General features: G+C 30.0%; 1 protein-coding gene across 1 annotated transcript in view; it reads left to right on the top strand.

The window, feature by feature from the left end:
- The window catches only part of LOC129227228 (girdin-like), a 58,396-nt gene that overhangs the window by 17,553 nt on the left and 23,000 nt on the right, over positions 1–17,843 (top strand). The window contains exons 9-23 of the mRNA XM_054861736.1: positions 1,103–1,174; positions 1,287–1,373; positions 1,568–1,714; positions 2,672–2,810; positions 4,196–4,332; positions 5,130–5,207; positions 6,143–6,313; positions 9,317–9,619; positions 11,382–11,570; positions 12,518–12,642; positions 13,958–14,035; positions 14,117–14,269; positions 15,895–15,991; positions 16,141–16,401; positions 17,073–17,246. Coding sequence (XP_054717711.1) covers positions 1,103–1,174; positions 1,287–1,373; positions 1,568–1,714; positions 2,672–2,810; positions 4,196–4,332; positions 5,130–5,207; positions 6,143–6,313; positions 9,317–9,619; positions 11,382–11,570; positions 12,518–12,642; positions 13,958–14,035; positions 14,117–14,269; positions 15,895–15,991; positions 16,141–16,401; positions 17,073–17,246 — 2,211 coding nt within the window. The remainder of the gene's footprint in view (positions 1–1,102; positions 1,175–1,286; positions 1,374–1,567; positions 1,715–2,671; positions 2,811–4,195; positions 4,333–5,129; positions 5,208–6,142; positions 6,314–9,316; positions 9,620–11,381; positions 11,571–12,517; positions 12,643–13,957; positions 14,036–14,116; positions 14,270–15,894; positions 15,992–16,140; positions 16,402–17,072; positions 17,247–17,843) is intronic.

Raw genomic sequence — 17,843 nt, 5'->3', positions numbered from 1 at the left:
GCTTTAATTTCTTATAAATTTTATTACAGTTGTGCTCAGTCTATTGCAATATTACCATAATTTTGGGTAGATAAGCCGCGGCTTATACGTGTTTGAAAGTTGAAATTTAACATCTGCCAGGGAGGGCGTATCTGAAGAAATTTTCCCCCCACCCTTCTTTCTTAGTGCTTTTCATGTTCGCCCAATCGAGCGGCAATGTTAAAATTCATTAAAAAACGCTAGTAGAGCTCTCAAATTGCACCATGAAACAGGTTTTTCATTAAGTTTAATTTCTCACACCCTTAAACCTGCGTTAGTTTGCGCCGATTTTGCCACTGTTCGCTGTTGTTGTTCTTTCCAGTGCTGCCAGATTTGTGATGGTCACATACGTTTCACAAGGCTGAAAAATGGAGGAATAGCTAGCTTGTCTGAGTTAGAGTCCCTATAGTCTGAGTAATGTTTTAAAATGTCTCGATGATAAATATGAAAAAAAAAAGAAATTGATAAAGGGTGAACAATTTTTTGATGAACTGCTAAGTATAACACAATGATTTGAAAACTTCTCATCCAACCAAATGTAGGTGTCATCTGGCAACACTACTTTTTTGTGTAACCGTAGCATTTTCTGACCTTTTTTTTACACAAAGTTTATTCCATTTCTATCTGTCAAAAAGTGCAGTTGCTTGTTACAGTTTTGTTCTAACTATAATAAATGATTGCATCGTACATATGCATATATATATATATAGAGAGAGAGAGAGAGAGGGTGGGGTGCCATGTTTTGATTGGCTCTTCTGCGGTGTATACGATGGGGCGGCTTATCCGATGAACTTTTGTTTTTAATTATTAAATTATTGCATGTGCGGCGTATACGATAGGGCGGCTTATCTACCCGAAATTACGGTACTTTTAAAGTTTTTTGTTATTTTAGTCATTTAAAAGATTATAACACGATAAGTTTTCATTGACTGCAATAAGATAAAAAATTGAAGAAAACATTTTTGTCATACGTTTGATTTGTTCTTTTTTTTAGTGTAGTTTTAAAACATTTTTATGCCAAATGTGTACATCTGTTTACTACAAATTATAATCCTTTGATAAATCTTCTGACATTTCTTTTTAGAATTTAGAATTGGTTCAAGATGCTCGTACAGCCAAAACCTATAGAGATGAAATAGATATTTTAAAAGAAAGGGTAAGAAAGTTTTCCATTATTTTGGTAGATTAGAAAAGCAAATACTGTTTTATATTCTCTGAGTGTATATCATAGTTTTTAAACATTGTTAAAATTTTTATTTTGGTTTTAGGTTCGAAAAGTTGACAGACTAGAAAGTGAAATCCAAAGATATAAAGACAAAATGAATGAACTGGATTTTTACAAATCTCGAGTTGAGGTACATCCTAAAAATAAATTTCTTTTTTTTTAACATCCATCAAAAGTAAATATGTCAATCAATATTTTCTAAATCATTTTTTTTATCGTAACCTCTAATGATTCTCTTTAATTTTGCTTATAAAGGCAAACTTTTTCCATTTGCATGTATTTAATGTATGCTTCCAATGTTTTAATCATTTTCTTTTGGCACAGGAACTTCGAGAGGATAATAGGATTCTCGTGGAGACTAAGTCTATGCTTGAAGAACAGTTAGAAGCTAGCCGAAAAAGAGCTGAGCAAGTGATAGAATTAGAAGCTGAAATTCTTAAATATTGCTCACAAATCAATGAACTTAACATTGTAAGTAGATTGTTAGTATACTTTTCTGTAATTATGTTTTAAATTATTTCTCATTTTTGGAATAATGTGTAAGCATATTTGTGTACAGCATGTTGTTACTTCTAAAATAGATGATAGTGTACTCACCTCTACAAAATTTAATGTTTTTCACAAGAGTAGATGTTACAACAACATGATATTTTAGCTTGCAATCAGTAGCACTGTTGCTGATAATTGCATTTACTGTTTTTTTTTTTTTAATTACAATGCATTAAATAACAACCAAGTCAATAATAGTACATTTATTATTTTTCAGTATAATTATTATTATTATAAAATTTTAAAATAATAATAAATAGAAAAAATAATACATAATGTGTATTATTTTTTCTTTATTTTTAAATAGCACTATTATTGTAAATCTTATGTATTTACTTAGCTGAATAGTATTACTATATGCATCTTTTATGCTCAATCTCCTTAAAATTTTAGTAGAAATTACTGCAATTAAAAGTTTACTTTGGGGAAAATCAGAAGCTTCTGCTGATTGATTTCCAGCTTTGGTTTAAGTCTTTTAGGGCATGATGCTAATTTATCTTTAATGCAGTTATTTAGAAGCTTTTGAAAGTGTCAATTCTGAGAGAAAAAAAAAAGATCATATATGGCAGTTCAAACAAATATCATTTCCTGATCTGCCATACACCTTGTTTCTCTTATAGCTTTAGCATTAATCAATGTCAATGTGTTACGATGTTGTGTCTTTAAATCACCGACTCTAAATTTCAGTGAAATTAATGGGCTTATTACATGTACATCTATATGAATCTGCATTGCAAGAAAATAAATTTTTGTTTTTCTCAATGCTTTCAATGTCTCAAAATATTTTTCCTGTAAAAGATATTTTTAATTAAGTGTTGTGTGTCAAAATTAATTACATCCCAAATATATTTGTTACATTCCTTTCTCTCTCATTTAAAGGAACGTGAAGCTGATCGAGAGAAAATCCAAGGATTGTTGGAGGAAAATGCTCAGTTACATATTGAGCGGAAAGCCTCCATGGAAGAGCTTGTTCAGCTTCAGAGTGAACTTTCTCATGCATTTACTCATTCTTCCCCACGTATGTTGCTGTTGTATGTTCAGTATGACATTTTGTACATACATCTGTACTGTCATGGGCAGGTAAACGGCAGTATCTGCAGAAAAGAGTTTTCCAGATATTTGAAGAAATGCGTGTGGGATTCAATACTAACAATAAGGAAATGTTGGAATTAGACTTCTTTTCAGTAGGAACTAAATAAGCAAGCTTGCATATTAAAGTTAATGTGCAATCGATTGCAAAAAAATAACAGATAAAAAATTTGCAGTTACGGCCCTTTACCTGCCCATGGCGTATAGTACCTAGCATCTTAACTTCTTTTGGAGTTAGTGAGAAACTTATGTTCATTCATATTATTTGGAGTTTTTGGTACTTCAGTTAAAAAGTAATCAAATATTTTCAAAAAATAATTTTAAAACAATGTTTCTTTCATTCCTATTACTAAATTTGCAGTTTTTCATGAATATGTTTTGCTGATTACTGTAATCAAAACAATTAGCGTTAAGAATGTGTGTGAATGTAATTGATCAAATAGATAAAAAACTGTTACACCTAATGATTGAAATCTTTCAGGTTATACCAAAAGACAAAATCACATAATTTCCAAGAAACGCCTAAGACATTTGAATCAAATGCATGTAATGCCAAGTCCTTTTCACGTGATTTATTTACAATCACACTGACCAGAAAGTGTACATACAGGAATTTATGTAGAAATGGAGATTTCCTGGCTTTTTCTGTCTTACACTTGGTTGTTCATTTAAAGATTCATAAGTGCAAAGGTTCTTGATATATCTGATACTGTTATTTTAACTTTCTTTTAAGAAATTAATTTTTATTGATCCTTAAGAAATATTTAACTGCTCACTTTTTTTAAACGAATATGTAGGTCAATTCAAGAATAGATGTGTTTTTAAGGGTTATAGAAGTTTAGTTTATGGAATGTCTGGAGGGGGGGGAGCATATTACAGTATCTTATCTTATTTTTGTTAGTAGTTCTCTTGTTCATAAAGCTTTACACTGGATTGAATGCAGCAAATAAATGAATCTTGATATGTATTTAGTTCAGGACTGAAATAAGCAGTGGAGGATTCATTAAGATGTCAGCAAAACTAAACAGAATGCCACCAACCTAGTTTTGTGGCTGGAATTTTGATTAATTCCTTAACATACAGATAATTTACGATCAATAACAAATTTATTTTTAAGAATTTATTGCAACGCTTTTGCAATTTTCAAATTGCAAAGCAAAAGTAAAGAACATTATGTAAAGCCTTGTGTTAGAAAATAAATAAATGAAATTTATTCTTTTCTGTTCAATTTTGATTGCTTGCATTTATACTTCCACATATCAGATGTTATAGAAGGTTGTACAGCATTTTCAGAAAGTGTTTTTCTTTTTACAGTAGAAAACCATAGCCTTTTAGAGCAATTAAATACTGATGCCCAGACCCGTGTTTTGCAGTTAGAGTTAGAAAATCAAAGACTTCGTATGCTGGTTGAAAGCTTGAATCGATCCCCTTCATTTGAAATAACTGATTCTGTAAGTATTGTGTTTTTAAAATTTTACTTTAATCTTTTGAATTTTTTATTGTTTCATGTAGTATTCAGATTGCTGAAGTTATGTTATTATTACAGATGTACGTTTTTATGTTTCAAAGAAATTTTAAAGCTACAGAGCTGCTTAGATAGATTTTTAAAAATAATTATGTTCTTTACTGCCTTTAGCTTTTAGAAACATTTTATGTAGTGATGGAAGTCTTATTTTAACATCTCAATGTTAAAAAGTATCTTTCGAAAATCAATTATTTTACCCTACTAATATTTTTAACTACTCAGGTCTATTTTAACTCCAGTAGATGGCATGGCATGAACTAGTAGTTCAAACTGTGTTCAGAAAACTCTGTAGCTGCAGTGTCTTTATCATTTGTTGCACTTGCTTTTGCCATCCCAAAGCAGGAGCATGCACAGAAGTTTTGGGACCTATCACAAATGATTTTTGCAGGCCGTCCCCCCCCCCTTATTGTTTACCCCTATGTCCCTACATATGTTTCACCCCTCATTTAAAAAATATCGGGCCCCCTTCAGGCCTGGGCCAACAGGTGTCCCTTCTCCCCCCCCCCCCCCTTGTGCACAACCCTGTCCCAGAACCTCCATACCAAGTGACTCACTGCAACTGCTTACCGCTTATAGGTAGCTTTAGCAGTGAAAGGGTTTAGTGTTCATAGATTTTTGTTCTTACTTTTGTATGTCCTGCTAAACTACAATTTCAACAGATGTTTAATTATGTCACTTAATTGTTGCATATGTACTTTTTCATCTTGCTTTTTTTTTTAAAAGGAAGGAATGAAAGATATGGAAGAATATATGAATAACTTAGATTTAAACAGCTGGAAAAATAAAGGAACATTAGATAGTGTAAGTTGTGTTCTTTTTTCCTGAAATTAATTATTGTTATTATTATTTAATGTTTTAGAAAATTATAATATTTTAACTTCTTTTTATACCTATATTTTATGCCTTTGCCTTTTCATATCGTATGAATTGATTTAAATGCTCATGCAACAATGTTCAAAGAAGATGTCAATGGCTTATGCCAAATGAGTATTGCAAAACGTAATTTTACTATTTACTTTTTAAATGTTGAACTTAGTTGTTAGGAAATGACGAAAATTCAACAATTTGTTCATATTAGCCGTTAATTTTAATAACCCTGAATAAGTAAATCTGTATTTTACGTATTTTCAAAAAGAATAATAACCAACAATATAGGATCTCGTGATAATCCACAAAGCCAAATACATAGTTTTATCTCTATAGCAAACTGAAATGTTCACAAGTAACAAGCATAAGGGCTTTATTCTCTACTAGCTGCTTTGCCTGGTCTACCTCGAAAATAAAAGTTATGTCAAATGATGCATGTTCAACAATCTTGCTTAAGTAGTAATTTTCATACACTAACAAAGTAATGTTTAGACTAGTAGAGTATGAGAACTTCCTCTGTCAGTGACGCTAAAGGAATGAAATTGCAAAATCAATGTTTAGTAGTCAATAACAAAACCAATACTTACTCAATGCAATTTTCTTCTGAAAACTTTTGTATTGCGAGCAAGGAATTTGCATTACCTCTAAAATTCGTTTTTCTTGAAAAGCTCATGTTATAATCATTTTGCATAAGTCAAATCGCTTTGTGTCCACTGTATCCCTTGTTGGAGTATTTTTTTAAATTCAACTTTAATTTCTTCATACAAATTTTTGTGACATGAAAAATAGTCGTTTAAAATGTTGCTTATTTGATAGAATCTTACATTTGGTGCGTCTGTTCCTTTCTAATATGTTTATTTTATTTAAAGCTTGGAAATCTGAAGAAAGATTACAAACTTCTAAAGGAGAAAAACAACAATTTAGAAAAAGAGTTGGCTGAGTTAAAACTAACAGTAAAAAAAATGTCCTCATTTGAAGCTCAAGTTGTGGAACTAGAAAAAACGAATAATGACTTGAAGGGAAACCTGAAAAGTCAACAGGTATTTTTGTGTTCAATGTTTTAGCTACATTTTAAGATTTGTAGAAAATCAATTTCTGATTAGTTTTTTGAATCAGAACTTATTATAAAGTGCAATTCAAATTTATCAAATTTTCGAATACAGCAAAACCTTGATTACTCGACAACCCGAGGGAACACGAAAACATGTCAAGTTAAGCCATAGTCAATTTACCGGAGGGCCCATAATTTCCATTCTTAAGTAACTTTCTGTATTGCTTATTTACTAGTACTTACCATTAAAATTACAAAATTCAGTTCCAGTTCATAATGTTTTAGTTTTTTGAAAGGTTTCATACTAAAATAAATAGCTTTGATTCAAATACTTGATGAAAAATAATCTACAATTTTTGAAAAGAGTGTCAGTCACCTCCATGGTCAGTGAGGTCTAATAAAGAGAGAAACCCTGCTCATGCACTTTCTAAACACCTGCAAGCAGGTGCTGTGGTGCCTTGTTTCACTCTGGGGCTCTCCTGGATTTATTTCTTCCACAATCCGTTCCCAGCCTTAGGACTACATCAACAGCATATGGTGTGAAGACTCCAGAATAAACAAAAAGAAATCTTAGCCTTTCCAAGAAAAGATTTAATTGACTTAAACCAAGAACCCTCAATGTAAAATTCTCAGAAATGGTCAATGTGAAAAAACAACAGAAGCAAAAAGTGACCTGGAATAGTTAGTGGAAGTTAACTTACATGGGTTCCTGTAAATGTGTCAAGTTGTTTTTTGCCCATTGAAATTATCATTAGATCAAAAAAAAATAAATGTGATTGGAAAAAATAAATGTCACCTAAGTGGGGTAGTCAGGTAATACTCATGTCGAGTTACCAGAGTTATACTGTATTTGTTCTAAATTGAAAGCTTGAGTTTTAATTTTAAATGTTGACATAGTAAAGATGATCTCCTATTTTTGTGGTATATTGCATATCATCAAAATTAAACACTTTAATTATCATACTTGCTGAATTTTTATGTGAATTTATTTTAATTCCGAAACTTTGATGATAAAATCCTACATTTCAATTATTTTTGCATGTAGCCTTTTGTAATTTATTATTTATCACAATGAGATTTGTGAAAATTCAGTATATTTGTTGAAATCACTGTCCACACAAAGATGGTCAATTATTTAAGATGATAAAATATTTTATTAGGCGATGAAGGTGAATTAAAAGAATGAAAGCTAAAGAAAAAAATTGATTTTGAACAGTTTTGGGATTTTTTTTTTCATTAACTTTAATTTTTTAGATACAACTAGAGGACCCGACAGACCTTGTTTTGTTCAAACTTTGTAAATTGAAAAGTTAAAAAATTTCAATAAACTATCAAGTGTTTGAACCGTTTTGTTGAAAAAAATAAGTAAAAAGAAAATGTTTTAAGCTGCTTGGTGTCAGAATGCGAATATTTATTACAACTTGATTTATCTAATGCCCCCTGAGCAGTTGTTTTATTAACTATTTTTTCTCCTGTACTTGATGGCTTGTTCCTTCAGCCATACTCAAAAGATAAAAAGAGTCCTCAGATATTAAGTGTAAAAAACTAACTACCCATCTAGAACAAACAGGAAATCGTGCTGCAACATCCCCCATATGAAAAAGAATAAAACAATCGAAGGGATATTGTTTAAAAAAATGATCAAGGTAAAAACAGTTCTCTGAATAAACGAAAATCACTCATCCCCCTCCCGATGTAAAATTAATATTCTTCAACTAAAATAACTAAACACTCTTTAAAAACGAAAAACAATTCTTTGCAATTTGAAATATTTCACCAAATAAACAAACAATACAATAAATTACATTAACAGTAGCTTTAAAATGTAAACAAATGATCACGCAACTTTATTGTTTATAGCCAAAGTTGTCAAGCCACCACGTTACTATAATCCAGCCGATCAGTGAGCGAAGCAAACTCCGACCGATTAGCAGTCCGATCTTTTGAACGAAAACTTTTAAAACTTCATATATTGCCTAATTTGTTCTTTCCATCAAAGATAAAGATCTTCCACTGCACTGATCTTTTGTGTACAGAACTAACCTGCTGTAATTTATCTGGACGAAAATAAAATTTGTTTTGTCTTTAAATTCCATCATCTTTTCCTTTAATAATGTACTGATTAGTTTGATAATCCTTAAAGTATTCTTGACATTGGTGCCAAAACTCAGATGGATTTGAGCCGAGAAACAAATGTTGCTTGGTACGGTACTTTCTAATCATTTGGTTAGGAAACCCCCTAAAGCACCGATTCGGTCACATGGTTCAACTACGACGACAGAACACACGTTATCTATGAACCTTCCAGTACTTTAAAATATATCTTGGGAGCTAAAATCGTTGCTTTTAAGAAATGAAGGCTTCACTCTCTCTCTATATTTTATCTATTCTCAATTGACATATCACAGTAGGAAATTTCATTACAAAAAGCAGAGCTGGCTTTCCTATTGTCCTTTGGCAACGGGTTAAATATTTATTTCAGTTCTCGCTCGACAATAGGTTAAAATAAATATTTATCATTTGGGAAATATAATCATCCAATGTTTAAATTAATTAATTAACAAAAACGTTTCCGATTTGATCCATCGCGCTTCGAAACCATGTTTGCCACAACTTAATTACACACAAAAAATTTGATCAAAATCGGTCCAGCCGTTTAAAAGCCTTATGGTGACAAATGTTCGCACAGAAGATTTTTATATATTAAGATTGTTATATTATATTTTTTTGTGGTTTATTTGCACAGAGTGATTGTTTTTAGTATTCTGAAAAATATTATCACACAAAAATAACTTATCTAAAATGAAATTAAATATGATCTGTCAGACCGTGATTTTATGATTGATTTGTCATGACTTGTTCTAAAATTTAAACAAAAAAATATTTTCAGCTTGGCTTTTTAACTAAAACCTATTTGTACTTTTACTGATGTTTTGAAGTTTCTTGCATCATGATATAACAATTCTACAAAACATGCATTTTACTTTTACAGGCGGAGATTGCCAAATGTGAACAAATAGAACTTAATTTAAGCTCTCTAACTACTGAAAACCAAAAACTTCAGCGAATGCTTGAGACTAACCAGCAGAGAATAAAAGATTTACAGCAAGATCTTCAAGCAACTGAGAATGAAAATCAGAAATTAAATAATAATGTTGAAAGTCTCAAGTTGTCTGTTCGAAAATACCATGATTTGGAACGTGAGACTACAAATTTGGAGACTATAAACCATAGGCTAGATCAGGAAATGAAAGGCTTAGAAAAGGAAAATAATAGGCTCAAAACTGCTATTGAGGTCAGTACATTTTTCAATTTTTTATGTTCAATGTTTATTTACTTGCATAAGTATTTTCCTGTTTGTGAATATGTTAAAAGCAAATCCGAACCAATTTTAGTCTTAAATTTAGATAAGCATCCATGGATCTCTATTCGAAAAGAATAAAAGATTGGTGACACAAGAAATTTTTTTTTTTTTTTTTTCAAAAAAATGAGGTCCCCTTCAAAAAGAAAGATTTGAAGTTTTAGTTTGGTGTTTATGAAAGTAAAATTTGAGCATAAAACAAAATTACTTCCATAGAAAACAAAAGTGACCTCATAAATTGGCCAGAGATTGGCTGTATGTCATCAAATTTGATTCCAAATATGAGATGCTAAATGAGTTGATATTTGGCAAGTTTCCTGATATAACCGCGTGTTAAACCTTGAGCAAGATTTCAGTTTATTATCTCTGTAAAGCTGCCTTTTCTGCATTAGTTTGGAGCAAAGTGAAACTGGAGTGTGTTGTGTTAAAAATACAATTTAAAAGTGTCATTCTAAAACAGTTTTAAATTGTTTTTTTTTTTTTTTTTTTCCTTTCATGCATTTTATATGTTTTAGTTTCAGATTTCATATGCCAACAGAAACATTAAATTAAAGTTTGTTAGAAGTCCATTCCTTTTCTTTACTATACTTTATATATTCTTTTGTATAGTAGAAAAGTGTCTAAGAATGAATGAAGATGTAAAAGTATATTTAAAACATTTTTGAGCTTATCAAACGAATTTTTGTCATAAAATTTAGCGAGACAATGCAAGTCTTGTATTAGTTAAAAAAAATTCCCATTCTTCGCTGGTTGAAGAGAGATTTATAATGACCCCCTAGTACCCTAGAGATTTACGACATCATTAATGAGGTTTTTTTAATATTAGGTTTTACATTTATCTTCAGACAAAAGATATTTTAAATTGGCATTTGTAGATGAAATATATATAATACATATTTACATTTTTGATAAATAATGAAGTAATTAATGATTTGGAAGAAAATAAAATAAATTGAACTTAAAACATTTTGCATAGATTAGACATTGGACAGAATTTAGTTGATGAACATGTTATTATTTTCTTTAAATATTGAATGTTTCTCATTTTTGCTAACTTTTCAAAGAAATATGGATTGTTCTCAATTAGAACCCATTATTACACACCATCTTAATTCACTGTATCTGTAGAGTATGTATGCATATCAATTTTGATATAGATTCAAAGCAGCTATAGTTAGGGCAAACCTAACCAGGCAGCTTTGTGAAGGCTATGCAGATCCTGTTCACATTATTACAGCTCTGTCAGCCTAGGTTTGTCCCAACTGTAGAAGCAAAGGAGTGCTAAGTGCCAATATTTAAAATTGGAAGTAACAAGTACAAGAAGCAGGAAAAATTCTCATTTTTTGGGCAAAAGCTATTGCCTCGTAGATGCTGATATACAGTATGATTCAGAAATTTTTTTCAATGAAAGCCTACTGAGGTTTTGCTCTTAGCACAAGTTTTACTCTAAACTTTTAACAGGCCACTTACATCCCTTTGTAATTGCAATTTAGTGTTTACCATATTATTTGCTTTATCTTTGTAAAAGCTTAAAAATAGAACTTCATTAATGATTTGGTTTATAAATTTGTATAATACACACACAAATTTATATATGTATTTAAACATACAACATCAATCTCTTACCAACTACTGTAATATTATGGTTGATTTAAAAGGCTTGCAGTTTTTTAATAAGCTGATTTTTGTTGTTCAGTCAAAAGATTCTACCATAGAAGAGTATGCTTCTCGAGCCGCTTATTTGGATAGGGAGAACAAGCAGCTAGTAAAAGAGGTGGAAAATTTGACTCAGGTAGCTACCAAAGTTAGAGAACTTGAGAGGGAAAATAAAGATCTGAACCAACAGACTGCTGTGGAAAAAAAAGCCGTGGAGGTTTTGAGACAGGTAAGCATGTTCATCCATCATTTCGTTTTTTGGAGTTCATCATTTCGTTTTATTTTATATTGAGATTCAACAACTTTTTTCTGCTTAAATTAAAAGTTATTAGCATTGCATATCTTTTTAATTTTTGGTGCATGCTTTATCCAGTGTTAGCGCAGATTTGCATGCATATTTTAATGATTTTTAGGCCATATAATCCAGGCTCTGTATAAAATTTTTAAAATACCCAGAATTTTTTCAATTTCTAGTGAGTATGCCATTGATATGTAACTATTTATATATTTTTGCCTCTGACTATGTTTATTTTTTAATTCAATGTTAGGTTCAGTATTGTTATTGAAAAAAGTATTCGCAATGTCATAATTATGCTATATGTTATTGTATTATGTTCGAATTAAAAATTGTATTAGTTTTATGCTTGATGTTTGTTGATTGAAAAGTTTATGATTTTCAACTGGTTGCAAATATTTGATAAATATTAACAAATCTACTTATAATATGAATTGTTCATGTTAACATTTAAAAAAGTTAACAGTATTTTAGGAATTCAGTAATTGTGTAATGTCACTGTATAAGAAGTTAATTTAAAAAATAGGTAATATTATAATTATCTCATTTGCTATAAATAAATGCCTTGAAATTAAGAAATCTTGATAAAATAAATGCAGGAAGAAGGTTCTGAAATTTTGCTTTTGCTCTATCTGTGGCACTGTAAATTGCCTAGTACAGAATCAACAGAAATCAAAATATATTCACTTTATAAAGGACTTTTTTTGAGTTACTGTACCAATAATAAATTGTAATGATGTTATTATTAATTAGCAATTCAAAAATTTTCAGTCTTTTAGTGCATAGAATCTAGTTAGACTTGATTTATTTATCCATGCGAAATTATTTCTATGTCATTATAACAAGTGTGCACTGTTAAACAATAATCGATTTCTTTGTAGGATTTAGTTTCTGAAAAAATTGCAAACCAAAGACTGATTAATGAAATGCATAAAATCAAGTCCCAGATGGAAAGCTATGATTTGCCTCATGAACACTTTTTTAGCAATCAAGAAATTCTTCAAAAGTGAGTCATTTCCATTTTCTTGGGAATTGCATTAATTAAAATGTGACAAATATAAATGTGCTTCATAGCATTGTTTACTATTTTCTATTCATCATAATATATATTTTCCTCTACAAACAATGGCACTTTGAGACCTTTAAGGTGCAGTATTGTATATGTTTAACTTCAAGTAGCAATTTAACGTGTTGCCAACAATTCCTTGGTGAATTTGTTTTTGGCGTTGAACCATTCCCATTGGAGAAAAAAATATATAAAAATCAAGTTTGCTTTTCATAATTTAAAAAAAGAAAATTTACATTTAACTTAAACAACTTGGGCATTAATGTTTATGTAAAGTGTTCTTTTTAAAACATTGCTTCTTTCGTGTTTTTATTTTTACGAGAAAGTAGGATAAAAGGGTACAAAACAAAATATTTTTTACATGCTTAAATCATTCTAAAAATGTTCTGTGTACCTTCTGCCTGAGTCTTGACACTTAAACAATCTCGCACTTTTGCTCAAATTCCTGCCACATGTGTTTTAACTTGTACACAGTCACAGAAGCAATTTATCTAGTGATCCAATTTTTCAGTTCGACAAGATTAGCAGAGTCGAGTCAGCCGGTCATTTAAGGATATGAAAGGGAGTCAATGTAGACAGGTACACACACACAGTATCCTTTACATATCCTTACATGGCCCAGGGAGGCCAATCATCAAGTGCTAAATCACCTCTCCCTTGATCACCTTTTTGACCAACTGAACCATAAATAGCAAGTGAGACCATGGGATAACATGCAGAGACATCTAGTGGTAGTCGACTGAAATTTTACAATTTTCTCTTTCCTTCAAGCTCCATCAGTGAGTGTAGGAACAATATTCCCAAATCGGTAGCCTTATGAAACACCACCATTCATTTTGAATTGCCCTGTACTTCTCATTATCTTACTTAGCAAAGCTATCCCATTTTTTTTTTTTTCACTACTGTTTTATTTATTTTTTACACATTTTACATATAAAATTCTTGTATTCTATCACAAGACTTCACTTTCTCAAGTAACTCCTTTGTGACGAATTTTTTTTATTAATACAATGACTGTCACATAAAGAGATGTTGTAATTGTGCATTGATGGGCTTAGAAGTGCATATTTTTTTTTTTTTACCTACTAAATCATAAGAAATGATAATGTTTACTTTTCTGCAGAAAAAGTTCAATTCTATTAAAGCACAAAATGTAAAAAATATTGCAAAAACCAACTTGCAACCTTGTTCTTTAATAATACTAACTCTAGCATACATACAGATTCATATTTACTGTATTTGTAATTTGTTTTAGTGAACTAAAGGCTGCAGATAAATTTTTATGTGACAAAGAGCAAATAAATGAGGAAACATCACTTCTCCCAAATTACAAGTATGTTTGGTCATTTTATTAAAATAAACACATTAGTTTTTTTGTTTAAGGTCATTTATTGAAATTATTATTTCTGAATAGCACAAGTAACAACAGTGATTGCGAATCCAAGAAACTCACACAAGAGAAGCATTTGGATCTCATTCTTAACAGCCCCTCTGATTCCTCCCCAGAATTCGAAAAAAAGAAACTGGATGATTCTCCAGAAGTGAAAAATAAACATATAACTAAAAAGTAAGCAAAATTAATATGTTTTTCATTGATTTAATGTGGTTTAATTTATTTATCTATTTTGACAGTAGGTATATTCAGCCCCACTTAATAAGGTAACGGATAAACGAATACCCCGCTTATACGAATAAAACCTCCCGGAACCAAATATTTCCCCATAGACGCAATGTTAAAGGTCCCCGCTTAATCGAATAATTTCCCCGGATAATGGAATAGTAGTGATCAACTTTCACAAATATTTTTGCTGAGAAAACTTTTGAATAAATGAGAAATAAATGAAGTAAGAAAATATATTGACGTAAAAATATAATGTAATATTTTTCCCTGATAACGGGCCAGAAAAATAACATCCATATTCCATCAAAAAAATTTCCACTGTTCTATCAAATTTCTTTTGTCTTTGCCGTTATAAAAATAAAAAAAAAATAGCACAATCGATAACTAAATTAAGTAACACAAAGAAATATACACATTTTAGAGGATAATAAATTGATAAATATTAAATGCAAAACACAGTAGACAGGTAGAAGGAAAAGGGAGTCAGAAAAGTGTTCCCAAAACGCTATGAGCCTGCAATCCACTAATATCGAATTTTTCACAAAATAATGTACTGGAAAAAGTTGACAGAACAAAGATTTCATAACTCAAGTTGTGTATTACTTTTTGTAATTTTCATACATACTTGTAATATATATTCTAATCATTAAAATATTTTGTTGTTTATTTAGCTTATTTTAAAAAGTTTCCCAAAAACATTAACTATTTCCTTTATATAGCTATTGATTTACTATTATTAAGTTTTAAGACAAAGGTTGTCAATTTAGAAAGGTAAGGGAAATTTCCCTGCTTATATATAATGAAATACCCTGCCTAATCGAATAATATTTCTTGGAACCGACGATATTCGATTAAGCGGGGCCAACAACAGTACAACCTATTTTGTACTTTTCTATCCTCACATGTAAGAAAATTTTAAGAGCATAGTTGTTTGATATATTTTGCAAAGGATTGAGTTAAGATTGTCTTATTTCTGAAGATAAAAAGCCAACCCTGCATTTTCAAGCGCCCAGAAACACACATTGATGAATTCAGTTTCTTTCTTTTTGTAATATGCACCATGTTATTTAGTTATTATGCACATGAATCATTCCCAAATTTGTATTCTTAGCTTTTGTATAAACATTTGGAATGCTTTGGGTTTGACTTAAGATGTTTCAAGTTGGAGTTTGTGTTGCTCTTAAAATTAACTTAATTTACTGTGTAAAACACCCAGTTTTCAGAAAATGAATTTGAATTTGAATCTGTTTCATGCAAGTTCAATATCTATTTTTCAAATAAAAAAATTCTAAATGTAAATTTGATTTGAGTTTTATTTTTTATGAAATCAGAATGTTGTATAACCGTTTTATCAAACTTCAATGTTCAAAAAAGAAATATATTTTTTGAAAAAGTTAAATATTATTTAATGTTTCTCTGAAAATACCCACATTAAAACTTATGGGTTTTTTTCTAAGTTTTTATTTTATAAAATTTTTATAGATTACTTATACTGTTAAAATAAAAACTTTTTTTTGTAAATTTTCAAATGTTATTGCTTTAAGTAATATTTTTGAAATTTCTTAACAAAGGTTAAGTTTTACTATTGAAAAAGAAGAAATCGGCCTCCTGACTCTAAGAGAAGAATTGCAAGAATTGAAAGCAGATGTACTTGACTTGGAAAAAAGAGTAAGTTTCTTTTTTGTTTTTGCCTCTTTTTATTTTTATTCTTGACACATGTTTTGTTTTTATGTGCAAATATTTCTTTTTAAAACTTAGTATTTTTGTAGAAACTTCATTTGTCACTCATCATATTTTCTATCTTCTTTTAAAAATAGAAATCATGTGTTGAAGAGGAGAATTACAATCTCAACAATCAACTTTCCAACCTTAAAGATCAGAATAATAATCTAAAATGTCAAGTTGAATCTCTGGATCAGCATTTGAATTCCGTTGTTTCTCAAAATGGCACTCTGCAGTCGAAGTTAGCGAAACTGGAAGTGGAATTTACACTACTTTCATCTCAGAATAAAACCCTTACATCTCAAAACTCTCTTTTCCAAACACAAGTGTCAAATCTTGAAGAACAACTGAAAAAGGTGAAAAAGAAGCAATAGTAGTACTTAAAAGGAATTTTTGCAATGCATTAACCTTTTCCCTATGATTATTTTATTTTGTTTATGTATGTAGTTATATCATGACCGGTATTAATTGCAAGCATTTTTTAGTTTATCTTTTGAGCCATAGGAACTACTTTAGTAACATTTAGTATTTCTTGATCATGAGCATTATAATATAATGCATGATATTCATGATCAAGAAGAAATTTCCTAGGAATATAATACTTGCCTGCTTAGATATACATATCTTTTAAATTAAACTAAGAGTTGGATTTGAGTTTAAGTTTTATTTTTGATAAAATATAAATGTTAAAAGGAAAAAGAAATATTTTTAAGTGCATTTACAGTTTTAAAAATTTATAACATTCATCTCTTTTTGTGCTCAATTATTTGACCTTATTATTGATTTTAAAACCTATAAATAATTGCTTTGTAATTTTTGAAAAATGTGATTAAGTATTTTCTTTGAAATATAATTATTTTGCCGATTAATAAATGATTTTTTTTTCTTGTGTATAAGATTGCAATTTTTTTTTTAAATTATTATCATTATTATTATTTTTATTTATTTATTTATTTATTTATTTTTTACCACTTTTGAATATTTTTTTTATAGTAAATTTGCGTTATGCAGTTGTTTTGCTTTTCAGGCTAGTGAGCAATATACTGAATTGGACAGTAGGAATCGCTGGTTGGCCACTGACCATGAATCTCTGCAACGTTTACATGAACAGTTGACCAATGACTATGATTCTTTAGTCAAGATCCACAGTTCACTCAAAGCTCATCATAAAAGTCTGAAAGTTGAGCACAATTCATTAAAGGTAGCACACATTAATTTATCTCAATTTATTCCTATGTTATATTTTAAAATCATGTTTTTAAAATTAAATACAAATGAGTCAACTTCCTACGCTATTTCTACTTGGCTTGCTGTATTCTGGTGCAAAATATTAATTATGGCAATTAAACTCAATTAACCCTCAAAAGACCTTCACTGTCGGTAAATCCGCTAAAATGCTTTGCTCTCTGCTGTAGCACAATATTTTAGACCTTGAAAATGAGCTGCAATTTAGTTGAGTGACGTCTCCAAGTGTGTTGCTTTTATAACACACCACATGAGGCTAAAGATGCTGCTGTCTTCAAACAGTCAAACATACAAATTTCGTCCAAAAGCAGCAATAGGATGGTTCAAAAAAACTTTTTTTCATTTAGAGTCCAGGACACCACCTATTTTTTTTTTTTTTTTTGGACTTACTAATAGTATTATGCTGTATAAGTTTTAGCTTCTTACTGAATTTTAAAAAATGTGCTCAATGACCCCTTAATTTAGCCGTAGCATACAAAATGTCACAAATTTAGAAACATTTAATTTCCCCAGCTGTTTTTGTTTTTTTTTTTGTAAATAACTATTTTATTTC

This window comes from Uloborus diversus, chromosome 8, assembly GCF_026930045.1.
Source record: "Uloborus diversus isolate 005 chromosome 8, Udiv.v.3.1, whole genome shotgun sequence".
NCBI lineage: Eukaryota > Metazoa > Arthropoda > Arachnida > Araneae > Uloboridae > Uloborus > Uloborus diversus.
Note: the sequence above shows the minus strand (reverse complement) of the source record. Positions and strands in the feature narration are given on the sequence as shown.